This window comes from Mesocricetus auratus, unplaced genomic scaffold (genome assembly GCF_017639785.1).
Source record: "Mesocricetus auratus isolate SY011 unplaced genomic scaffold, BCM_Maur_2.0 Super-Scaffold_100011, whole genome shotgun sequence".
NCBI lineage: Eukaryota > Metazoa > Chordata > Mammalia > Rodentia > Cricetidae > Mesocricetus > Mesocricetus auratus.
Window position 1 is genome coordinate 49,778,970 of NW_024429195.1, and position 21,198 is coordinate 49,800,167.

The 21,198-nt window shown below is 47.7% G+C and overlaps 1 protein-coding gene across 1 annotated transcript in view; it reads right to left on the reverse strand.

Moving 5' to 3' along the window:
• Window positions 1-18,903, reverse strand: part of Gns (glucosamine (N-acetyl)-6-sulfatase) — a 30,460-nt gene extending 11,557 nt beyond the window's left edge. Inside the window, exons 1-8 of the mRNA XM_040754804.1 lie at window positions 18,652-18,903; window positions 12,276-12,335; window positions 8,673-8,879; window positions 6,874-6,939; window positions 6,425-6,523; window positions 5,045-5,212; window positions 2,625-2,707; window positions 1,523-1,641 (exon numbers count right to left, since the gene is read on the reverse strand). Of these exons, the coding sequence (XP_040610738.1) occupies window positions 1,523-1,641; window positions 2,625-2,707; window positions 5,045-5,212; window positions 6,425-6,523; window positions 6,874-6,939; window positions 8,673-8,879; window positions 12,276-12,335; window positions 18,652-18,816 (967 nt within the window). The 5' untranslated portion in view covers window positions 18,817-18,903. The remainder of the gene's footprint in view (window positions 1-1,522; window positions 1,642-2,624; window positions 2,708-5,044; window positions 5,213-6,424; window positions 6,524-6,873; window positions 6,940-8,672; window positions 8,880-12,275; window positions 12,336-18,651) is intronic.
• Between the last annotated feature and the right edge of the window lie 2,295 nt (window positions 18,904-21,198).

Consider the following 21,198-nt stretch of genomic DNA (forward strand, 5'->3'; position numbering starts at 1 on the left):
ACAGGTGACCTGATCCCAGGTGACTCATGTCACTCCAAACACTGCCACGTAAGAGAGGAACGTACTCCGTCCCCCTGATGCACTGGCATGAAAGAGAAAGGCCCTTCTGAGGGATTCCACACCCACGATGGGGACAGAACGAGGACATCAACATTCGCACAGCTCAGTTTGAGGAGGCTTTAGCAACAGCTTTCAAAGGGAATCCCAAGAACAGGTTTGGAGGAAGGGACCAGGTTAGATCAGCTGGGCCATTGATCCGCACTCTTGTCCCCAGGAGGACAGTCAGACACCGCACCTCACAAACTTGATGAGTTGGGAAGTATACCACAGTATCACTGGGGCGGCTCCTGGTCTGAAGACATTAACATGTGTCAGGTCTCCAGATCTCAGACCAACCTACAGGAAATTCTGAGTAGAAATGAACAAGCAAGGCCTCATCAGATGGTAACTGGCCAAATCCAGAGTAAGGACTGCTCTATAGAACAAAAGGAACACTTTTCTCAGTAAGTCAGTAGCAACTGAGACTTAGAGGAGCTTAAAATTCCAGGTCATATGTGGACTTATCTGTATGATAAATTAGCTGCGGGTGGAGCCTTTTGTGTATTCACGAGTGTCTGGGGTGCCAAGGTACACCATAATCCCAACACTCCAGAGGCCAAGGAGGGCAGTCATGAGGCTAAGGTCACTTGAGAGATAAAGAGAGACCCTCATCAAGAACCCAAGGGCTGGGATGTAGCTCAGCGGTAGAACACCCACCTGGTGTGTGCAGTCTGACTGTCAGCACTGCAGATACCCTGCCCCCCCCCACATACAGAGAAAACCACGAGGAAGGCGGGAAGAATGCAGTGCTGGCCATCTGCAGCTGAAAAGCGGACCAGGAAGACGGGAGGGGGTTTTAATTAGTGCCCCACCATGAAGAGGCAGGGTCTATGCTGACCACACGGGCCTCAAGCTGCTAAACTCAAGCAATCCTTCTGCCTTAGCCTTCTCAGTAAGTAATACAAAAGGCACACACCATCACACCCAGCCACACCAGCTTCTCACAGTAATAATGCTGAGTCAATCTGCACAAACAAAAGCAAGTCTCATGTTAACTCAAGAGAAAACACACAGACATATAGAAAGAAGAAAATACTTGTCTTTTGCTAGAGCATGGAGTTCACTCAGACTGCAGTTCTCAAAGACCAGAAGTAGCCCCTAGATTACAAGACTTAGTAATAAAGTTGTGCTTGCAGGACAACTTTCTGTGTCCCACCCCAAGTTCCACTCATCCTACAGATGAGCTCATCTTCTCTTCTTCCATGGCTTGTCTCTAACATGGTCAATACACTCTCTGCTCCTGCCTGAGCCCCGACAGCTCAGCACTGGAACAGCCCCTCTGGTGGAAATGCCTGCTATGAGGAGTCCTGAGGGCAAGCGTCTCCTCCTGGCCAGTCCACTGCTGTGAAGCACTGGCCTCCCACCACACAGCTGACAGAGGGGATGTGCTCTCACAGACGGCAGTGCTGACCCTGCCGCTCACCTGTATGGTAGCCATTGTCTGAGGTATAGAAGATGTATGTGTTGTCCAGTTCACCGGTGCCATCCAATCTCTTTACCAGTTTCTCCACAAGGTCATCAACCGAGAGCAGAGTTTGCCACCTGGGCACCAGCACAGGGAGGAAACAGGACTTCAGGGGCAATGTTACACAAAACACTCACCCTACTAAAGCAAACGGCAACTGCTCTATCTGTCCCCCAGACTGTCATTGTAAAAGGTAGATTAAGAATTCCAGAACACAATAATTACTTCATTTCAAATCTGTCTCCAAAGAAATAAATCAGCCTTTTAACAATGAGCTAACTTTATTTTTTTTTCCTGTATAAGAACAGAGCTACTCAGAAAGGACAGTTGTTAATTCAGTATCGATTACTACAGATTGGTTTAAATAAGTATATACTGCACTACTGTTTAATGGTCCAGGCACAAGCCACTGGCCTATAGGCAAAACGCCAAAGCTTGTCTACTGACTGTTTTTATAAAGTTTTATTGATACACAGCAGTATTTTCATATTCCCTAAGGCTGCCTTTGTGCTGGGACACATGGCAGTCTTGCAAATTCCAAACATCAAAGGTAAATACTCTGCTCAGTATTTGGGCTGATTTCTTTCTTTCTTTCTTTCTTTCTTTCTTTCTTTCTTTCTTTCTTTCTTTCTTTCTTTCTTTCTTTTTTATTTACTTATTATGTATACAGTGGTCTTTCTGCAAGCCAGAAGAAGGCACCAGATCTCATTAGATGGTTGTGAGCCACCATGTGGTTGCTGGAAATTGAACTCAGGACCTCTGGAAGAGCAGTCAATGCTCTTAACCTCTGAGCCTTCTCTCCAACCCTGGGCTGATTTCTATGTAACCTTTTCTTTAAGCTTGGGGAAAAAGATTTTCAAGCAAATAGTTTAAGTTTGTCATCTTGGGGTCCAAAGACCACCTCATGCATGTGAACATAGAGGAATGCCCGCCTGCTTGTGGGGTGGCAGTGTCTGGTGGCACCTCTCCTGCTGGCCTGCCTCCCTGTTTGCTCAAGGGTAACAGTGGTTCCATCCCCATTCTCAAAGCCATTCACACAAGAACAGAGTGGGGTGTTTACCTCCTTCTGAACGCGTCATCTAAGAACTGGATTGAAGAGTTCGTCATTGGAGTCTTGGCTTGCCTAATTAGCCAGTGCTTGTTCTAAAATTCAGAAGACACCAATGTTAACACCAAGCTGCCATCATCACATAGTAGAGAAGACAAACGATCATTCACATCTTAGCAAGCTATCTAGAACAGTGGTTCTCAACCTGTGAGTGACAATCCCTTTGGGGTTACATATTAGCTATCCTGCATATCAGATATTACATTAAGATTCATAACAGTAGCAAAATTACAGTTATGAAGTAGAAACGAAAATAACGTTATAGCTGGGCGGTGGTGGCGCATGCCTTTAATCCAGCACTCAGGAAGCAGAGACAGGCAGATCTCTGTGAGTTCAAGACCAGCCTGGTCTACAATAGCCAGTTCCAGGACAGTCTCAAAAAAGAAAGAAAACAATGAAAATAATGTTATGGTTGGGGTCACCACAACACAAGAACTGTATTAAAGGGTTCCAGGGTTAGGAAGGTTGAGATCCACTGTTCTAGAAGCTGTTGAAGCCACGTCAGGCTGCCTCTTCTTCCCAGGCTGCTACGAGCAGCAGCTTTGCAGATGGACAGATGGACTCCATTGCTCTACCAGCCTCCCACTGGTAAACACCGTGATACTTTTTTGTAGGCAGCAGTGATTAGAGACTCTAGTGAGTGCCACAGGGAAGCCACTAGCTAAAGTGACATTCAGTTGGTAACCCTGACTGTGTATGTAGTCAACTATGACTACAATTGGGCAGGTACTAGTTTACCTCTCTCTAAGTTTTGCCTGTAGGTCCCCACTCTCCACAGACGTGTCAACCCAAGAGACTGACATCCCGGGGAAAACCCTGCCACATGGGTTTCAAACCTCAAGCTCTGCTCATACGGCACTAGCAGAGCACGCAAGTGTGGTTCCCAGCAGCCTAACAGGGCAGCTCACAAATGCCTGTAACTCCAGTTCTGGGGGCTCTGAGCCGCCTTCTGGCCTCCTTCAGTACTGTACCCACAGCATAAACCCACACCCGAGACACACATACATAAACATTTAAAAATAAAAATGAAATGGTAAAAAATAACAAGAGCCCCTTTAAGTTCAATTCTGGAGGGGCCATTTTCTTTACATAAAAGCCACATTTTAAGTAACAAAAATATCCCCACATGTACCTGATTCTTTGTGTATCCACAAGACTCTAAGTGACCAAACTACAAACTGTTCTCTGGTTAATACAAATTCAATCTTCAGTCCTCTTGTCGGAGGTTCACATTAGATCCCATGTGACTGCAAAGTCCTGCAGCGGCGACTTACCTAACCCAAGGCTTTCCATCTTACTGCTCCTCCCAGGGACTTCTAGCCATGCTCCTGGAACCCAGAATTGAGACTGGTCCACTAGTTTAAACCAGCTTTTAATTTAACAAGCCCAGGTCTGTGGTGTGTGTGTGTGTGTGTGTGTGTGTGTGTGTGTGTGTGTGTGTGTGTGTGTGTGTGTGTAGTAAGCCAGATGCTTCTATTTTAATATTACAGTAATCGAAGGCATAAGACCTCCCCCTTTAAGAGGCCAGGAGGGAAGTACCTTGCTCATCTCACAGACAGAAACTGATGCTCCTGGCTCTGACGTCACCTCTGACTCATTTTGTACCATTAGAAAGAAGTACTGTGGCTTCTAGGTAAGACTCAGGCAGCGGGGACCTGCTTACCCCCTCAGCCAAGGGACGTATGACTAACTAAAGGATACTTTGAGGAGACAGGCACGGTAGCACACGCCTTAAATCCCAGCAATTAGGTGGCAGAAGCATGAGGGTCACTGTGAGTTTCAGGCCAGCCTGGTCTACACCGTCTCTGAGGAATACGGTTTGGAAGAGAGTGAACAGGAGAGAATGGTGTGGGGGAGTGTCTCAGTTGCTAAGAACAGGACTTCTGTCTGAGGGAGAAAGACCTTTCCCATCTGAAGTTTCAGGGACGGCTTAAAGGGATTTGCCCTAGGAGTCTGGGGCATGCGGTACCTTAGGTAGGAAAACAGAGGAAAAACTTGAGACAGGCGCGGTTAGCTGATGAGGCAACTGCTTGGCTGTGGTTTAAACATGCAGCCTGCCATTTCACGCTTCCATCTACATGCACTGCATGGTGCCACCTCTCCTCATGCCTTGGGCCCACCAAGGCTGCTGCAAGTGCAGATGTCCCCAGAGACACGTCTTAGCCACCAGGACAGAGGCGGTGGCGGGAGACATGCTTATAATCAATCAGGCAGTGTCTTTGCCATTCCGGGGAATCTCTTCTAGCGGCTCACTGGATGTGTGGCAGGAACTTTATGTCTATCCGAGAACACGCTGTACTAGGGACAAGTGCTCATGTCCCCGCCGGCTGACCCAGCAAGTGCAGCTTACGTCATGGGTTGGAGGAACCTACCGTCCCATGGATGTTGAAGTTCTTGTTTCTCGGTGCGAAGACATTCTGGAACGCCTTCTGGTACTGAGGTGCAGCTGTCCAGGGTGAGTGGGGTGCCGGGGTGGAGATCATCATGAAGAATGGCTCCGAGTTAGACTTGTACTCCAGGAAGTCCAGGGAGAGATTGGCCTGACACATACATGATGACAGTTGTCATCTACCCCCCGCTAGCAACTGTGCATCCAACAGGGACGTGCCTCTTGGTAGACAGAGAGAGCACTCAGGGTCAGTGTGGCTGTGAACCTCTAACAAATTTCGCAGCATTTGGTATGGGCGGCGCTGACCACCTTGAGAAGTCTACCAAGGAAAGCAACTGAGACCTTAAATGTACAAGACCTCTCTATGCTCCCCAACAGTAAGAAACAGTAAATTGTCCGTCTTAGCATTAGCTTGCACTGACGAAGCTTAGGCTGTTGCTATTTCGTGCTGAGGACCAGTGAGATGGCCCAGCAGGTGAAGGCGCTTGCTGTCAAGCCTCGTGAGCTGCGTCCCCTCCCCACCTGCTGGTGGGGGTCAGAACTGTTCCCATACCCTTCGGTCATTTCATCCATGCCCGCTTTTCTCCCCCGGCACTAACTCTAGAGGGTGTGTGCCTTCACTCTTTCCCACCACTAGCTCTCTCTACGGCGTCCTGCGCTTTTTTCAAGGCTCGCTCCTGCTTGGCCAAGGCCCTCCGGCCGCCTCCTCCCTGGTCTTTGCTGGTCACTCTAACCCCTTTCAGGTTTCTACTCAAAAGCTACCAAAGCTGCCCTTTACCTTTCTCATCTGTCTAACCTATCCACCTAATGAAGAAATAGATGATCAGCCCGTCACGGAGCAACACATGAATGCGTGTACACGATCATACCCCAGGGCACGTGGTGTGAGATTTCTGCTGTAAAGAGGCTGCCTTCCAAGGAACTGGGCTTTGCTCACTTATCAGGGAACAACCGCTGCACTACATGCTAGACTGTCTGGTGAATAAATAAATACCCCGTGGAAGGTTTCCATTAAAAACATATCAGGACAAGAAGTTCTACCTGAGTATGATTTACATGTGCGCAGCCTTGCCCACAGAGGCCCTTGAAGGACAACTGAGGAGAGTCTCTGAGGCAGCTACCACAGTCAGAGAGAGAGGCATTTACTGCTGGCCTGTGAGAGCATGAGACTCGAGCTAGCTTATATGAAGAAAAACATCCTCTGTGGGTTTCTGACTGGGGAAGAAAGCATTTTGGCGGATACACCAAGTCATTATGCACTGCTGTTTGCTGACATAAATTAGACCCAAACGCTGTCTAGACGGTACTCAGTTGAGTGCAAGGGGAGGCCACAGCGCCTGAGCTGATATGCTCAAGAACTCACCAGAACGTCTGTCAGGTAGTCCACGCTGTAGTTCTCACCGTGTCTCCGTGCCTTTCCGTTGATAGAGAGGGTGTAGTTATAGTACTTAGAGTTCTTTTCCTACAGAGAAGAGGAAGGAAGATTTGTCAGCATACAAATCCAAAGCCTGAACTTCCTGCTGGACTACACTGCATTGCTTAAAGAGGGACAACCGCCCAAGTCAGCACTGAATTGGGTCTGGGGGATATTGGAGGACATTATCATAGATAGCAGAGTTTCATTACATGGATCAGGCCTCTAATGGGAGGAAAAACACTCGGAACGGAGTGACTCACCAGTCAGCAGACTTCATTGAGGAGATAAAATTTCCCATAAAGCAAGACATGTCAGCACCAGGACCAAACCATGAGTATACATATTTTGTGTCTCTGGGCCGTGACTAGTTGCCACTGACCCTAATAGTTACTTACCAAGGCATACCAGTAACTCCAGCCCAGAGGAATGTGCTCCAGTCCACCTGCATCTGGGGCTCCGTACTGAAAAGACAGCCAAGCAGGATGTTAGATTCTTTAGACATGACCAGACTAGAAAGAAATAGGTGACCGAGAACGCCTTTTGGCAGGGCCTGAAACATAACAGGCATACAATTCCCCCAAACATACAAACTAGTTAAAGAATAAAGAACTTCCTAACCCAAGCCAATTCTTCAGCGGGAGTCAGTAACTATGGTCACTGCTAAATCCGGCCTGCCAGCTGCTTTGAATGGCCAGGGTGCCATTCAATCATTTAAACACACCAAGCTGGTCAAAAGGAAACTACCTTGTGAAATGTAAGCTGCCGAGCTTCAGATTTCAATGCAGATGGTCTTATTTGGACACAGCCAGGCATACACACTCATGAGACTCCATAGCTGCCTCTATGCTAAAACGGCAGTGTGCAACAGCTCTATGGCATGTGTGGCTTACAAAGTCCAACGTTCACCGTCTGCTTGCTGTGTGAGACTGTTCAAGAGGTGAGTGCTGAGCTACGACAGAAAAGTCTAAATGACACTTGGTGGCAACAGCCAAGAGAATTGGACCACGGGCTATTCCTTCAGTTGTCTTGATGAGATCTACTTTTGAAGCCCAATCTACACTGTCCCCTAGCTAAATGCAGTTTAGCACTGCCCAGTAAAGTCAGGATGGAATCTCTGAGCCCAAACTCTGCACTACGGGATTCCCGTCATCACACACATCAAGTGACTGTCAATGTGCAAATGCCCCCAGCCCCACAGAGCGTCCCTCAAGCTGACGCATCCTCCTTCAAGCCCATAGGTCACAGGTCCCCTCAATGACAGGGAGGAAGGGGCACTGAAAATTCAGAAGAGATAAAGACCCCTGACTACCGCAGGAAAAGGGTGTGATAAACACACACAGTCTCTGCACCCCAGTTTAGCCTGGAGAAAACCCAAACATCCCCGATACATCATTGACTTTAAGCACTGATGCTAAGAAAACTGAGACCAAGGGGTGGACTTGAGGTGACAGCTCACAGTGAGGTACCACCTCTAGGCCCATGAGGCCAGCACATCAGCCCCCACAGCCTCCATGCCCACAGGGCGCTGTCCTTTATCACAGTTTCTCCAGTCTAATCTCACGTTTAGTCTGTTCTCACCCTGCAGGTCAAAGGGGAGGTATAGAGTGAATTGTGCGAATGCAGAAATGATTTCAAGACAACCTGGGCAGAGTCTAGGAACAAAAGGCCCACGCTTGATGCTGAAAAAAAGAGGAAATGGAAACTGTGGCAGCCACATGACCAGAGTCCCTGGTGAAACAGGGAAGTGGGGACAGATGGGACAGTGGTCAGGGCAACTTCTAATAAAAGCTGTGGGGGCTGTGTAGAAGGAAAGCAACTACAGAGCCTAAGCACATAACGTGTTTTTCCAGTTAATGGGCAGATTGGCGAAAAGCTGCAAATAGCCAAAACCCTTTAATACCATGACTTGAATTGACACCAATGAGAAAAATAATTATCAGGAAATACATTAATTCACATCTTAAATGCCAATGTAGGATAGGAAAACGGGGCTGGAGAGATGGCTCAGAGGCACTGGCTGCTCTTCCAGAGGTCCTGGGTTCAATTCCCAGCACCCACATGGTGGCTGACAACCATCTGTAATGAGATCTGGTGCCCTCTTCTGGCCTGCAGGGATACATGCAGACAGAACACTGTATTCATAACATAAATCTTAAAAAAAAAAAAAAAAAAAGGAAAAGATCATTTAACAGACCTCGTTTAAATACTTCCCAGCAAAGAAGGTTTGATAACCGCACATTGATCTGAGGATGGCTGGGAATGTGTTCGGCTCTTGGATCTTCTGCCAGGACTTGCTGCTGCAGTTCCCCTCCAGGGTGTTGTTCACCACGTGATGGTTATGTGGGTATTTCCCAGTCAGGATGCTGGCTCTGCTGGGGCAGCAAAGAGCGCTCGGCACGTACTACGGGGACAGAAGCAAAGGACCAGGTCACGCTAGAGAGACTCACCCGGGGGGGAACAGGAGACACTTAATGCTTTCATTCCAGTTTCGGCTTCTCAAGGAGCGGGGCTTTCTCTACACACGGCACACTCCAGAGCTGTTTAAAAGTCACTCAGCAGAGACAGCAGAGCAGATCAGAAAGAACAGCCAGTGGACAGGCTGCTACTTGAGGGAAGGGGACCTCGAGAGGTGGAAGAGATTGGGGTCAAGGTAGGGGCGGCTGACGGGGTACATGTAACTTGAAAGCAGGAGGGGGCGGGGTGAGGGGAAACAAGAGGGAAGTGGGGGAAGGGAACACAGGCACACAAGCCCAGTCACACTACACATGCAAAAACACCCCGCTCAGACCCATACTTCTGTGCGCTAACATAAAAACTAGTCATCGGAAATCCATGCTGCACTACTGTCCCCTTCCAGTACTTAACGTGTCCTTGCTGTTGTTTTCCTCTGCTTTTCAAGTTGGATTCTGCCTCTTCTGGAGCCAGGACATAAAAAGCCTTACACACTGAGTGTGCGCTCCCCCTGAGCTAAGTCTCCAGTTCTGACTGGCATTTGAAAATCAATACTCATGAGGGCGAATGTCTCCACATGGAACACTCACCTTTTCCATTTCTTTTTTAAATCAGACGTGTTTGTCCTCTGTAATTGTTTTTCACTTAGAAAGATCTGAGTTATTTACGTGTACGAGTGTGTATGTGTGCCTTGAGTGTCTGTTGTTTGTGTGTGGGTGCATATACAGAAGCTAAGAGATGTGTCAGGTTCCTCGCGGTGGGGCCACTGGCTCGTTACATGGACCTACATTCCAGTCCTCAGGAGGCGAGCAGCTCTAACTGCAGGACCTCCTCTCCAGCCCGCCTTCTGCCACTAAACACTGACCACTCTCCTTTCCTGTCCCAGCTAGCCCTAACTGTTGTCACTTTGACCCAGCCTAGAGTCACCCAAAAGGGAGCTTCAACTGGTCCAGATCAGAGAGTGTCTTGATTGTTAACCCATAAAGGAGGATCCATCCCATTGTGGGCGACACATTCCCTGGGCAGTTGGTACTGGCTTGTATAAGAAAGCTAGAAAAGCCTGACATGGTGGTGCACACCTTTAATCCCAGCACTCAGGAGGCAGAGGCAGGCGGATCTCTGAGTTTAGGACCAGCCTGTTCTACAGAGCAAGTTCTAGGACAGTCAGGGCTACACAGAGAAATCCTGAAAAACAAAAAAATCAACAAGTGAAAGCTAGTTTAGATGAACTTGCTGACGAGCCAGCAAGGCCAGCAACCGCTCTTCCTCCATGGTTTCTGTTTTAAGTTCCTGCTTGAATTCCTCAACTTGCCTCAGTTATGAACTGTGACTGGAAGCATAGTCACATCAGACCTTTCTGGCCCCAAGATGCTTTTGGTCGAAGGATCCCACCACAGCAGCAGAAAAGAAACTAGAACATTTACCTTTCTGCTTCTATTTACCTCTTAGACCTTCTATGGTCAGTATTGCATTATTATCATATTTTCCTATGTCATTTTAGTGCTGGCTCATGTAATTCCTTCCTTTAAAAACATTGCCTTTATGGGTTTGATCTCTGGTACCGACAAAAAACAAAAAAACAAAACCAAAAAAAAAAAAAACACCCCAAAACTAACTTTGGATTGGGATGCATAGTTCAGTTGTTGAGTATGCTATACAGCACACCTCAGGCCCTGATATTAGTCCCAAACAGCAAACAAAAACACTATCTTGACTGTTCTTACTGAATCACCATTCTAGGTAATAATTAGAATAATTTAATTGGACCTTGAAAAAAGTCTTAAGACTTTAATTAGAAATATGTCTTATAATAGTGTCTTCACAAAGAAAATGATGTAACTAGCAACGTATCAAATATCCCCCCCCACAAATGCACTGTAACTTTATTTGTATAGCTTTTTGTTTTTTATTTCTAAGACAGGATCTCACTATGTAGCCCTGGCTGTCCTGGGACTATGTAGGCCAAGCTGGCCTCAAACACACAAAGATCTGCCTGCCCCATTCCTGAGTGCTGGGACTAAACGTCTGTGCCTATGCCTGGGTTGTTTGGATAAGTCCTAACCATTTCTGACTACCACCTGTTATGCTGCCATTATTAGGGATGGAACTTTGCTCGGTCTATTTTCCCCCTGAAAAAGTCTTACTGTGTAGCCTGGGCTGACCTGGAACTCAAACTCACAGAGATCTGCCAGCCTCTGCCTCCTGAGTGCTGGGATTCAAGTTACACATCACCACCCTGGGCTCTATTTTTAAGTTGTTACATGAACTGAATCTTTGAGGTGAAAAAGAAAAAGTCCAAAAGAATGAAAATAATTTTGTCATTTTCCCATAGTTTTATCTACTTCTAAAGACTTTTATTAATGATAGCCTAGAACCTTAAATGACTAATACCAAAGCCTCGTCTTATCCTTGATTATGCCGAGTCCTTCATCTGAAGTGCTTGAAATATCCATCTTTAGTACCGTTGCTGTCACACACTGCTGCAATGAACGTCTACTTTCCCCCTTCAGCAATTACTCCTTCTGCAGACAACACACCCCAGATCATGTAGAACTTGCTGTGAGCCTACAATGATGAGAGCATCGCAGGTGCCTGTTCACGTGACCACCATAACACCTCGAGGTGGACGTTACTGACTGTTTCAAACGGGAAAACTGAAACACAGGCCAACAAATAAAAGTAGGCAGTCTACCCACAGAGACCCATGTACAACACTGTGAAGCTGCTGTTAGTGGATTTCTTAGTAGGAAGCCACCACACCCTCACTACAGAGTTTCCTGTAAGGTTCTTGAACATGAACAGTTAGGTTTACTTGGGGTCTCTGATCCCATACAATTGTGTGTGTTTTCAGGGTCACAGCTTTTGTCAGTGTCAGCTAGCAGAGCTCATGGACAATTAACATAGCAAAAATGTTCTTGGTTTATGCAATCTAGTTTCAACCCTCAAACAGCAAGGATCTCAATAAAATTCCCCAGTTATGTGACAGACTATAATACCAGTAGTTAGTTGTGTGTATGGGTGCATTTCTTTAATCCCAGCATTTGGGAGGCAGAGGCAGGAAGATCTCTGTGAGTTCAAGACCAGCCTGGTCTCTACAGAGTGAGTTCCAGGACAGTCAGGACTACATAGTGAGAGAGACCCTATCTCATAACAAACAACAAACAAACAACCCATCTCCCCAAACAAACCAGCAATTAATTTATCATTTCAATTAAAATAATTAATAAAACTCTAGATATTTCATTGCAAAACAAAATCCAAAACCCTTCCATATATGTATCATACTAGAATCCTTCCCAGAATGCGCTATTAAGTCTAATGACATCACATTGGCTTTGAAACTTACAGCGCTAGAGAAAGTCATCCCCTTCTCTCCAATGAGGGCCTTGGTTTTCTTCAGCGGTGTCTACAAAGTAAACAATTCCTTGTTAAACAATATTTGATAAAGTATACAAATCAACGCTTGTGCTTTGTTACATCTTAGATTGATGTAACGCTTTGCCTGCTTGGGTGTGTCTGTGCAGTATGCGTACTCATGCAGTGCCCGAAGAGGCCAGAAGAGGGCACTGCGTTCTCTGGGAATGGACATATAGACAGTTGTTAGTGGCTGTGTGGGTGCTGGGAACCGATCCAGGTCCTCTGCAAGAGCAACAGGTGCATTTGCTTAACCTTTCAGCCATCTCTCCAGAACCTTTTGTTTTATATTAATCACCTATTTCCAGATGGTCTGCTCTGACACAAAGCAACAGAGCAATGGTTCTGTAGATGAAGCAAACAGGTTTGGTTACACTCAGGTGAACCCTAGGCACGCAGGAAGCACTGAGTTCACAGCTCAGAGCTGTGCTATCCACCTGACTGCAGGAAATAAAATCACAGTGCTTCCTCATTATTGCCAATAAGTCCCAAAGTATGAGATGATCTGAAAGGACACCTCCAGTCATTCACGGGGCAGTGGACAACATGTGGACGAAATATTGAAATGTCCGGGAACCAGACAAGATCTCAAGGCTCACAGGCTCTTCCAAGTTTACACATTCAATGACAGAACCCCGACAGATGAGGATTCTACTGATTAGCCCCCTGCAGGAGCACCTCAACCAGATGCTAGCACATGTATCGAGGTACACACAGACCTGTCAATCATGAGCACTACTATTTCAGGGCTAGGGATTGAATCCAGGGCCTGGTGTACCCAGGCAAGCCCTCTCCCACTGAGTGACATCTCCAGTCCTATTACTCTGTGTATAGTCTTGCTTTTCATCTTCTGTTCAAAATCTACAATTTTTAATAAGTACAGGGAAGTTAACTTCATCCTAGAGGACAGAAGTATGAAGGCAGTATTAACTATTAATAAAGATATACTGATCTTGTTCACTTTCTAGACATCAAAAACCACTACAGACAGGCGGCTCTTGAGGAGGTCTGTAAGATTCTGAGTACATCTGAAACCCAAGAACAGACTAAATCAATCTGAAGTCCACTTGGCACATTAATTCCTTAAAGATCGACTCTCCAAATATATACCTAGGCTCACGAAAGACTCACTTTCAACAACCTGTAATTTTCCCTGCCGATTTATAAGCGCAATCTGCCTAGAGTCTCCAAAGGACAATTTCAACTTGTTAGATCTCAACCTGTGGGCGGTGACCCTTTGGGGGTCAAATATCAGACATCCTGCATATCAGATATCTACCTAATGATTCATAACAGTAGCATAATGACAGTTATGAAATAGCGAAGAATATAACTTTGCGGTTGGGGTCCTCACGACAGGAGGAACGGCAGTAAAGATTGCAGCACTAGGAAGGGTGAGAACACTGCCCTAGAGAAAAACCTGAACCGAGAGGGAATTTAATTATCTAATTGTCTGATAAGCGTGCAAAACTACTAGACAATATTCGATTTACGAATAGACGGAATGTGTGACGACACATTTGCTAGTGACTTTGTGTGCCACACACTGATCTGGGCAGGCGAAGGTCAGTAGAAAACAAGACCACTTTAGGACCTGAACAACTAAAGGTAACCGATCACCCTCTGGTAGTGGCAGGCGATAAGGAAAGAAAGCAGGCCCACGTGACACAGCTGGTGGGAAGAAAACAGGGCCCAACTTCAGATGGGTAAAACTAGGAAGGCCCTTAAAGGATGGATCCTTCTGAGGGCTAGCTAAGGTCACTCATGGACCCAGGGAGCTTACAGGCTGAGCCACGTAAATAGCCCAACAGAGAAAACAGGAAGGAGCCAACGTGGATGAAACAGCTCAAGAGATAGGCAGGACGAGGTGAACACACAGGGATTTCAACTCAGAAGTTTACATTAATAATCTTTGCATGGCTGAACAAGTCCCAGGCCAGAGATCGAACTATACTGAAAATAATCCCAAGTGACAGTGGCTGGTCAGGTGGAAACCATGTGACAGTATTAAGAAATAGCACTTTTACTCCCATGAGCAAATGTGTAACTTATCATCCTGAGCAAATTCCCTTTCATAAACGCCAAAGACCTCATTGACTTTCCTGATCCTGCGTATCTGCACTCCGAACGTTCGATGACTAACTCCTTTGAACAATGGAGGTCGTCTTGGATTAGGCAACGCATGCCACATTTAGCCTTTCCCTGCATATCTGCATGGCTCCTGACCAAGCACCCCTTTTCCTAGAGTAAATGACTTCAAAACATGACCCGTGCTTTTCTGAACACCATACCCTAGGAAAACTAATAAAAGCAGAGTTCCTAGATGATACATGGGGCAAATACGGAGATTTAAATGTGAAAGATGATGTGACCACAAATGAGGGCGTTAATGAGAACTGACGGCTGGACAGATGGCTCAGTAGAAAAAGAGCACTGGCTTCGCTTTCAGAGACCCAGGTTTGATTCCCAGCACCTACACGGCAGCTCACAACCATCTCTAACTCCTGTCCCAGCACATCCAATGCCCTCTTCTGGCCTCCGCAGTACCAGACACAAACACATGGCTGCAGACACATGCATCATATGGGCGAAGCACCATGTTTTTAAAAAGCATGGTGCATACCTGTAATCCCAGCTCCTGGGAGGTAGAAGCAGGAGCATCTGAAGTTCAAGTTCATTCTCAGCCACATAGCTATGGAGTCATCCTGGTCTATGCTGGACAGTTTTATGTCAACAAAGAAAATGCCTCCAGTAGATTGGGCCATAGGCATTTTCCTAATTAGTGATTGACAGGGGTGGGTCCAGTCCACGGTGAGTGGTGCCATCCCTGGGCTGGTGATTCTGGGTTCTATAAGAAAGCAGGCTGAGCCAGCCATGAGGAGCAAGCCAGTAAGCAGCACCTCCGTGGCCTCTTTGCACCAGCTTTCCTCTCCAGGATCCTGCACTGTTTGAATTCAAGCCTTGGCCTCCCTTGATGGACTGCCTATGGATACATATGCCAAATAAACCCTTTCCTCCCCAAGTTATTTCCGTTGTGGATTTTCATCACAGCAGCAGCATCCTTAACTAGTGCTGTAATTCTAAAAAGCAGCTCCAGAGAGAAAGATGCCATGTGACAGAGCTTGGGTGGAGGGTTTTTATTAGGGGAAAGTGAATGGGAAAAGGGGGGAGGGGAGAGGGGAGACCCATCTCTGGGGACAGGAGCAGCAGAAGAGACAGGCAGAGAGAAGGAGAGACAGAGAGGCAGAGAAGGGGGGGAGAGGAGGGAGAGAGGGAGGGAGGCAGAGGAAAGAGGAGAGGGAGAGGAAGAATGAGAGAGAGAGAGAGAGAGAGAGAGAGAGAGAGAGAGAGAGGGAGGGAGGGAGGGAGGGAGGGAGGGAGGGAGAAGAGGGAGAGGAGGGAGAGGGAGAGGAATGGGAAAGTGACTGTGCACAGGTGGTGCTCTTAGTGGCTGCAGCTAAGGATGTATCCTGTCAGAACCCCAAGGGCAGGTCAGCACAGATGCCTGAATGCTAACAGCTGGGACAAGGACTGTCCTGAAAACAAGGGGAAAAAAAGTTCACAGTAAGTGAAAACCTTGTGACATCAACCTTTGATCTGAGCCAGTGTGGGTGTGAGTGTGTGGGGTCCCAACCGCTTACTTTGCCATCTATTCCAGCAATCTGAAGCATAATTCCTTTTCTATGGTAAAGACACTATACATAAGGTTCTACACATAAATTAAGGAATGTGGGTGACCTCTCTCTCTGACAACATTCCAAAATGCCATGGAAGACTCAGGCCACGGTGCAAAGTGCCTACGTGGGTGTGGGTATTCCAGACGACACTAGCAAGGCAGGGTTACCACAGTGTTCTAGCAAAGCAAATAAAACTGTTGTCTCCACAGCTTCTGTGAGGTTAGAAGCACAAACACAAGACGACACCTTACAGCCTGCCTAGAACCAAGGAGCTTCTTGAAGAGCATTACTGCCTCACCTTGCCAGTCTGGTATCCTGACACTTAGCGTCATGGTTCTGAAAGGGACTGCAAGAAAAGTCAGAGTCCTCTGAAGGGCCAGGGGCTGAGCACACACACACACACACACACACACACACACACACACACACACACACACACACACACCATTTACTTATTTAGCATGGGTGCTGGTGCCGTGGCACTTGCAGGATTCAGGGATCTGAACTCAGTTGTTGACAGGCCCAGCGCTAGAAGCTTCAAACTTAACTTGTTCCCTCCATTTGGTTTCTCAAGTGAGCACAAATACTTAGAGGAGGAGGAGGGAGGAGGAGGAGGAGGAGGAGGAGGAGGAGGAGGAGGAGGAGGAGGAGGAGGAGGAGGAGGAGGCGGCAGCAGCTGGGGCTGGAGAGATGGCTCAGTGGTTAAGAGCACTGGCTGCTCTTCCAGAGGACCCAGGTTCAATTCCCAGCACCCACGAGGCAGCTCACAACTGTCTGTAACTCCAGTTCCAGGGGGTCCAACTCCCCCATAAAGACATGCAGGTCAAACACCAATGCATGAAAACAAACCAAGCAAAAAAACCCTAGGGCCGGTGAAATGACCCATGGAGCACAAGGTAATTTGCTGCCAAGCCTGAGGACTTGAGTTCAGTTCCCAAGACCCACGGGGAGAATGACCCCTCCAAGTAGTCCTCTAACCTCATGCTCTGTGCCATGTGCACCCCACCCTGCCCCCAAACACACAGCCTGCTGGTACAAAGAAGCAAATGGAAAAAAAAAGCTATCCAGAGGCGCGTAATACCTCGACTACACACAGACAACATCTGGGCTAAGTGAAAGCCACCGGACTTTATAACTTACATGTAAGAAGTCAATTTGGTTTTCGACAGTGGTATCAAGCCAAGACCTGTTGACTGCTTTAGTCACTGGTAGAGGCAGCTTTTTTTTTTTCCTGGACAAAACACTCTTTAAGGATACCTTTTTGTTTTTAAAGCTTTGAAGTCCCAGCCACTATGAGGTAGGAGACAGGTCTCTGTGAGTTCAAGGTTAGCCTGAGCGACATAGAGAGACTCTGTCTCAAGAAAACAAAAAAACAAATGAGAAGGAAGGACGGGAGGGAGGGAGGGAAAAAGAAGATCTGGGGGCAGGAGGCTGAGGAACAGCTAGAGTGATAGTAAAACCTAAAACCTAAGGAGGGAAACTAAGTCAAGACTCTGGGTACAGGAAATGGAGGTCAGTTCAGCGGGAGAGCACCGTCTCAGAATGCATGAGCTTTGGGTTCTGTCCCCAGCACTGAGGGAAAAAGAGCTTCAGCACCCTCAGGACTCAGTGGAAACTACAAAGCAACAAGGCCATGGGGTCTACGTGGGGGAACAGAGAGGCTGTGGGTGTGGTCGTGCGAGCACCTAAACACGACCTAGAAGAGACAGGTCCACTGAAGACCATCCACACATTACTTCACGGCCTAAAACATATGCTCTGCTTACCACTGTCACATGCGACACCCGGAAAGCCAAAATGCTGGCAGCCAGTCACTCACCAAACTGATTTCACAACTCACGGACCGGCTGCGACCAGCGGCTTGAAGGGCACTGAGCTAGGGTTATTACCACACAGGAAATGGTAGGACCCTGCCGCTTCGAGAGCTTTCAGCTTCAGCCATCAGCTGTGAGCAAAAGGGGAACCGAAAGGAGAGAGGAAACTTTTTCTTTTCAAAGAGAGCAACGCTGACCCAGGACGAAACCAGCGGAGGTTCCTGCTTCGGTGCCTTGGGCAAGCCCTCGGTGCAAGGGGTGGGGGGGGGGTGTTGTGTGGTGGATGTTCCCAGAGGTCAAATTCCTGAACCTCGAAAGAGCAGAAGTGACTCTGGGAAGGGAATGAAGTCTCATGACAACACCCACTGCATATAAAGCGGAGCCCTGACAGTAATGCCCCAGCCAGGTGTTCAATTAGGCTGGTTTTTTCCTTTCCCTTGATGCTTAAGCAAAACACTCTCTTCTCCCAACAGCCTCACAGCCTACTTTAGTTCCTATCATCACTTATACATCAGAGAAGCACAAACGCCGGCGACTCAGGTCCTTCGAGAAGGGGCGGGGGCGGGGGGAGCCGACGTGGTCTCGCAGCTCCCTCATCAATGCCTGGCCTCCACAGGTCTGCCCTGAGCGGCTGAGTGGATGCTGCAGCGGGAGGGTCCGCACCAGAGTGCACTTGCGGGTGAGCCCAGGAGAGGAAGGCGAGCCCTTCCGCCCGTGCGAACTCACGGAGGGCCCGGAGTGACCGCGCACACCCACCCACGGCCAAGGCGGCTGGCAAAGGGGGCTCGGGGAGGGGGAGGGCGTGGAGAGGGGTTACCATGCCGCCGAGCTCCGCGTCTTGGTCGTCGGTGAGCAGCAGCAGCACGTTGGGCCTGCGAGCCGCCCCGACGAGCCCCAGGCAGGAGCTCAGCAGTATCGACAGCAGCAGCAGCAGCGCGGGCGAGCGGCCCGGCCGGGGCCAGGCTGCGGACACCAGCCGCATGGCCACCGCGCTCCGCGGGGACCGAGAGCGACCCACAGATACCGAGTGTGCGCAGGCCGGCCGGGTCAGGTTTTCTCTCCCTAGGCGAGATCACGTGAAGCGGGGCAGGGGGCGGGGCGCGCCGGCACGTGACGGCGGCCGGGGGCGGGGCCAGGGGAGCGGTGGAGCGCCCCAGGGCGCTGGGCGGCTGGCTGGATGGAGAGGGCTAGGACCGCGGGTAGCCGTGGCGGTCCCTCTCATCAGGCCTGTTTCTGGTGCAGGAGGGGGTTGGGGATGAAGTCAGGGTGCAGTCGGCTCGCCTGCCCTCCGGAGAGAAGGAAAGCGTCTGCTTTAGACACAGATCAGCTGGTAGCTAAAGTCCCGGCTAATCCCCGGGGTTAATGAACTGCTAATGCCTTCGTCCTTTGACTTTTCACTTTTGGAGATGACGTTTTCATTTGGCTCAGCTGTAGTTTAATTCTACTTGGCTCAACTGGGATGTTAGTTTCTAACAATTTAGGGCTGTCTTAACAAGTTTATGCCAAATAGTTCTTGGTGGAGGATGTTGTAAAAGTTAATTATATTTTAATATACATTTATTCTGGTGGGTTTGTGTGTGTGTGTGTGTGTGTGTGTGTGTGTGTGTGTGTGCTCATGTACATTTCACGCCATGCGTGTGGAGGTCAGAGAACAATTTGCTGGAATCAGTTCTTGCCTTCTAGTGAGTGAGACCAGGGAATCGAACTCAGGTCTGCCGCAGGTGTCTTTGTGTGCTGAGTCATCCTGGCCAGGCCCCTTTGGTGAGTTTTCTGCCAGCCTTCCTGGAAGCTTTTAGAATGTGCACGATCAATTGCAATGGATCTTTTGCTTTGCCGAGTAAGGCCTCAGATAAATATTTTCAGTTGGCTAAAAAGTTAAATTGCTATTAGGGTTTCCGGTAAGATTAGTGTACAGTATACCATATGAGTATTTGTTTTTAATGAAGAACAGATTGTATGCTGCTATTTGCCGTTTACTTAGGCATTGGACTTAGTACCTTTATATACATATATTTAAAGATTTATGTGTATAAATGTTTGCCCGAGTGTATGTTACTATGCTTGCTCAGTTCCTGGGAAATCAAATGGGAGCTGATCCCTGGGACCGGAGCTGGTCGTGAGGCACCTTGAGGGTTGCTGGGAGTTGAAACGGGTCCTCTGCAAGAGTGACATGTGCTCTTAACCAGGAGCCATCTCTGCAGCCCATGAGTGAAAGTTTAAAGATGTTTTTCTCATGAGATTAATTTTTTTTACAATTACTTAGAGTGTGTGTGTGTGTGCGCGCAATCAGAGTTGGTTCTCTCTTACCATGTAAGTATCAGGGATTGAACTCAGGTTGTGAGTTTGGTGGCAAGTGTCTTTCCCTGTGGAGCCACACTTGAATTTTGAGAGACTTGCTTCTGTGTAAGATACCAGTCAGGATAACTCATCGGTGAGGAAGCCAGGCTAAGGCTGCCTGTGTGGAAGATGTGGCAGCCATCGCTGTGAGGAGGGCTGGAGGTGTTTTCCCAGAGGGAGAAGGCCAGGGTCTCCAGGAGCAGGCAGATGATTACCGGAGGTCAGGGAACACATCGCAAGCGGTGCTACCCTCAAATAAAGCAAGGCTACATTCGGATAACCATGCTTAAACACACCTTTCAGTCCATCAAGCTAGCTGCAGGGGACCTCCCTTACCTTCCAGAAGAAAGCCCCCAATTCTTAGGACTATGAAAACTAGTTAATAATATGAAATTTATGCTCTCAGTGAAACTACAGAGATGTCTAAGCAGAAGAACGTGACTCACAGCCAGGAGGAAACGGTTGCCCTGGATACATAAGTGATGGGGAAGAAAAAGGCAGCAGGCCAGGACCCCAAAGCACCTAATGTAACTGTTCAAGGTTTTGTTTTACATGAAAATAATAAATACAGAGAGGCCAGGACCCCAAAGCACCTAATGTAACTGTTCAAGGTTTTGTTTTACATGAAAATAATAAATACAGAGAGGCCAGGACCCCAAAGCACCTAATGTAACTGTTCAAGGTTTTGTTTTACATGGAAATAATAAACTAACAGGGTGTGTTTTGTTGTTGTTGCTTTTTAAATTTACTAGCATGCTATCCCAAATAATCCACTGGAAGAATTAACAGATTAAACAATGGGAGGGGAACACAAAGCAGAGATGAAAATTAAAATGTACAGAATCTTTGTGATCTATGAGACACAACCATGTAGTCCTCCACTCATAGACAGGGAGTTAGGGAAAGAAGAAAGAATTTTTTGAGGAAATAATAGTTTCAAAATGTCTGAATTTGGAGAAAATAAGATCCAAGAAGCTCAACTCCATGCAGAAAAAAATGAGACTTTCCCCTACAGGCTTGGTAGTAA